The sequence below is a fragment of the Diabrotica undecimpunctata genome, unplaced genomic scaffold, assembly GCF_040954645.1.
Source record: "Diabrotica undecimpunctata isolate CICGRU unplaced genomic scaffold, icDiaUnde3 ctg00001419.1, whole genome shotgun sequence".
NCBI classification, from domain to species: Eukaryota; Metazoa; Arthropoda; class Insecta; order Coleoptera; family Chrysomelidae; genus Diabrotica; species Diabrotica undecimpunctata.
The window spans coordinates 19442-22047 of NW_027312279.1; the positions used below are offsets into that span (position 1 = coordinate 19442).

Consider the following 2606-nt stretch of genomic DNA (forward strand, 5'->3'; position numbering starts at 1 on the left):
AATTTATTTTTAAGTGAAATCTGTTCATGTCGCATTTCCTAGAATAAAATTAAGACCTTGGTCCAGCAAACATTGAGAATTCTTCTGATTTCGACAAAAACTTTATTGGTCATATTCAGTGCTCGTCTTGAACAATCGGGGTTGACGTCTTTTGTTTGGGCTTGTTTACACCACCTCGTCTCGGGCGATTTCATGGGTGGTCACCGGAGATAATTTACAGCACCCCCATATAACTATTTACAATTTGGTGGTTGAATAAGACTTTGGCAAAAAGTTAATGACGATATGAAGCCATAAAACGATTTAGAGCTGTAATTGTTGTGCGTATGATAGTTCAATGCGTTTTTTATATCTTGGAAATATTTAGGGCGTTGGTGATTTATGGCGAGATACATTATGGTGATTTGTAAATGTTATATCACTATTAGAAAAAAATGGTGTCAAGATTTGTTACACTAAATAAATCTATTCAAAAATTATAAAAGTACTAACAGTTTGCACGTTAAATACTTAATTTTGGGATTTGTTAAAAAAACAATGTTAGGAATTTTTATGACCATATAACATATTAAACATATAACATATTCAGTGGCGGCAATTATATAAATATAACAAGATAATTCCATTGGAATCCGCCGACCACAGTCCATCCGATGAGAGGGTATAATAGGCCTGCACTTGTTTATAACGATTATTCATTAATTAATAATTCAGTTAATTGTATTAAACGCGCTATCTCAGAGTGCAAATAAGTATTTTGTATTATATTTTGAAAATAAAGTTTTTAAAAACAAAGTGTCTACAAAAATAAACTTAATTGGCGCAGTCATTCGGATTCCTGAAGGTTGAAGCAGTTTCCTGAAGGCGAATTATCAGAAAATTCCCAAGAAAAGCAAAATCAACCGTTGGTTTCCACCATTTGTCTGGAGAATCTACGTACCAGCATAACAAAGTAATTTACTGACAAATTTTATATTCCTGTCTTACTTTCCTTTTACTGGTTATTCTTTTTATTGAGTATAGAATTTTAAATTTAACTAAGTTTTTGCCGAACAAGAATATTTTTCTTTCTTATATATACTCTTGTTAGAGATTTCTAATTTTGAAATTATTTTTCTACAGAGTAGATTATTTTAAAATATATTTATATTTGAAATTTTAATAAAAAACAAAAATTTTTATATATATTATAAAGAATATTTTTTAATGCAAACTGATATTGAGGATCTAGTTGTAAATCTAAACAAAATGGCACTTAATCAAACACCTACTATTCAAGCAGCTAAAGCTCTTGCAGACTTTTTACCTACATTTAATGGCGATTCTCTGAAACTGGAAAGTTTCGTACAAAGATGCGACAAATACTATCTTACGTACGGACAAACCACAGATAATACATTAAATGATTTTACTTTCAATGTTATTTGTTCAAAGTTACAGGATAATGTTTTAAATTTTGTTATGTGCCGACCAGATTTAAATACATGGCCTCTAGTCAGAGAAACGTTAAAAGATAATTTTGGCGATAGAACTGATAGACAAACGCTCACTAAAGAATTTTTACAATTAACGAAAGGTAGAAACGAAAACATTCTTGATTTTATTGCGAAAATTTCTCAACTTAAATCAAGAATAGAAGTTAAAATTAATTCAGAAACAGAATTAAATGCGGATAGAAAATTAATATTAATGGATCAAACTGAAAGCAATTCTATCGACATTTTATTAGCAAATGTAGACGAAAAAACAAGAACAATATTAGAAATTAGAGAACCTAGAACATTTATTCAAGCTTCAGATATTATATCTAGACAATTTTACAATGATCAAAGAATTCAATCTTTAAATCCTTTTAATAAATTTAATAAAAGTAAACCCAATTTTCAAAATCATAAATATATGCCAAATTCGAACCAAAATTTCAATTTTAATCATAATTCTAATTTTAAAAATTTCCAAAATAGTACAAATAAACATTTTCAACAAAATCGACCTAATTTTTCAAATTTTAATCATCAATATACAAATATGCATTCTTATTCGCATAATCCTAATTTTAACCAACCCAGTCATTCGAGGCAAACATTTCCAAGTCAACCATATAAAAAATTAATCGATGCTAAAATAGTTGGAGATAATAAAATATTATCAGAAAACAAAATATATCATTTAAGAAATATAAAACCACAACGCTTTGTTACAGATACCAGTAAACAACATGAAGCTGATAGCGACGATGATATTCCTCTTGCTACAAGGATATCAAATGCTAGAAATCAAAGAAATTGATAACCCCGTTTTACCTGTACAAATTGGCAAAGCAAAAATTATTTTATCCAAACATACTTTTATCTATCATATTAATTTAACTCAACCATTAGAGATAAGTAATCAAATATTATTCGAATTATTAAATTTAAAACATAATATTACGGTAAATAATCATTTTTCTTTACTAATAGTACATAAGTTAGATCATAGTATAAAACTAAGTCAAACTATAAATTCTCAGCTAACGGCTTATTCAAAAAACGCGAGAACAAAAAGAGCTTTAATTAATGCAGTAGGAAAAGCTTCAAAAACGCGCTATCTCAGAGTAGATTCTG

The 2606-nt window shown here is 28.4% G+C and overlaps 1 protein-coding gene across 1 annotated transcript; it reads left to right on the top strand.

The window, feature by feature from the left end:
• The first annotated feature begins 1248 nt into the window (after positions 1–1248).
• Positions 1249–2289, top strand: LOC140431591 (uncharacterized). The gene is made up of 2 exons (XM_072519484.1): positions 1249–1870; positions 2204–2289. The coding sequence occupies exons 1-2, from the start codon at positions 1249–1251 to the stop codon at positions 2287–2289; spliced, it is 708 nt and encodes a 235-aa protein (XP_072375585.1).
• The last annotated feature ends 317 nt before the right edge of the window (positions 2290–2606 follow it).

What these genes read in the sequence shown, in the direction of transcription:
- LOC140431591 (XM_072519484.1), top strand. Translation starts at nt 1,249, where the DNA reads ATGGCACTTAATCAAACACCTACTATTCAAGCAGCTAAAGCTCTTGCA. An exon ending in TTTTAATAAATTTAATAAAA is followed by an intron (nt 1,871 to 2,203) that starts GTAAACCCAATT and finishes GCTTTGTTACAG; the next exon opens with ATACCAGTAAACAACATGAA.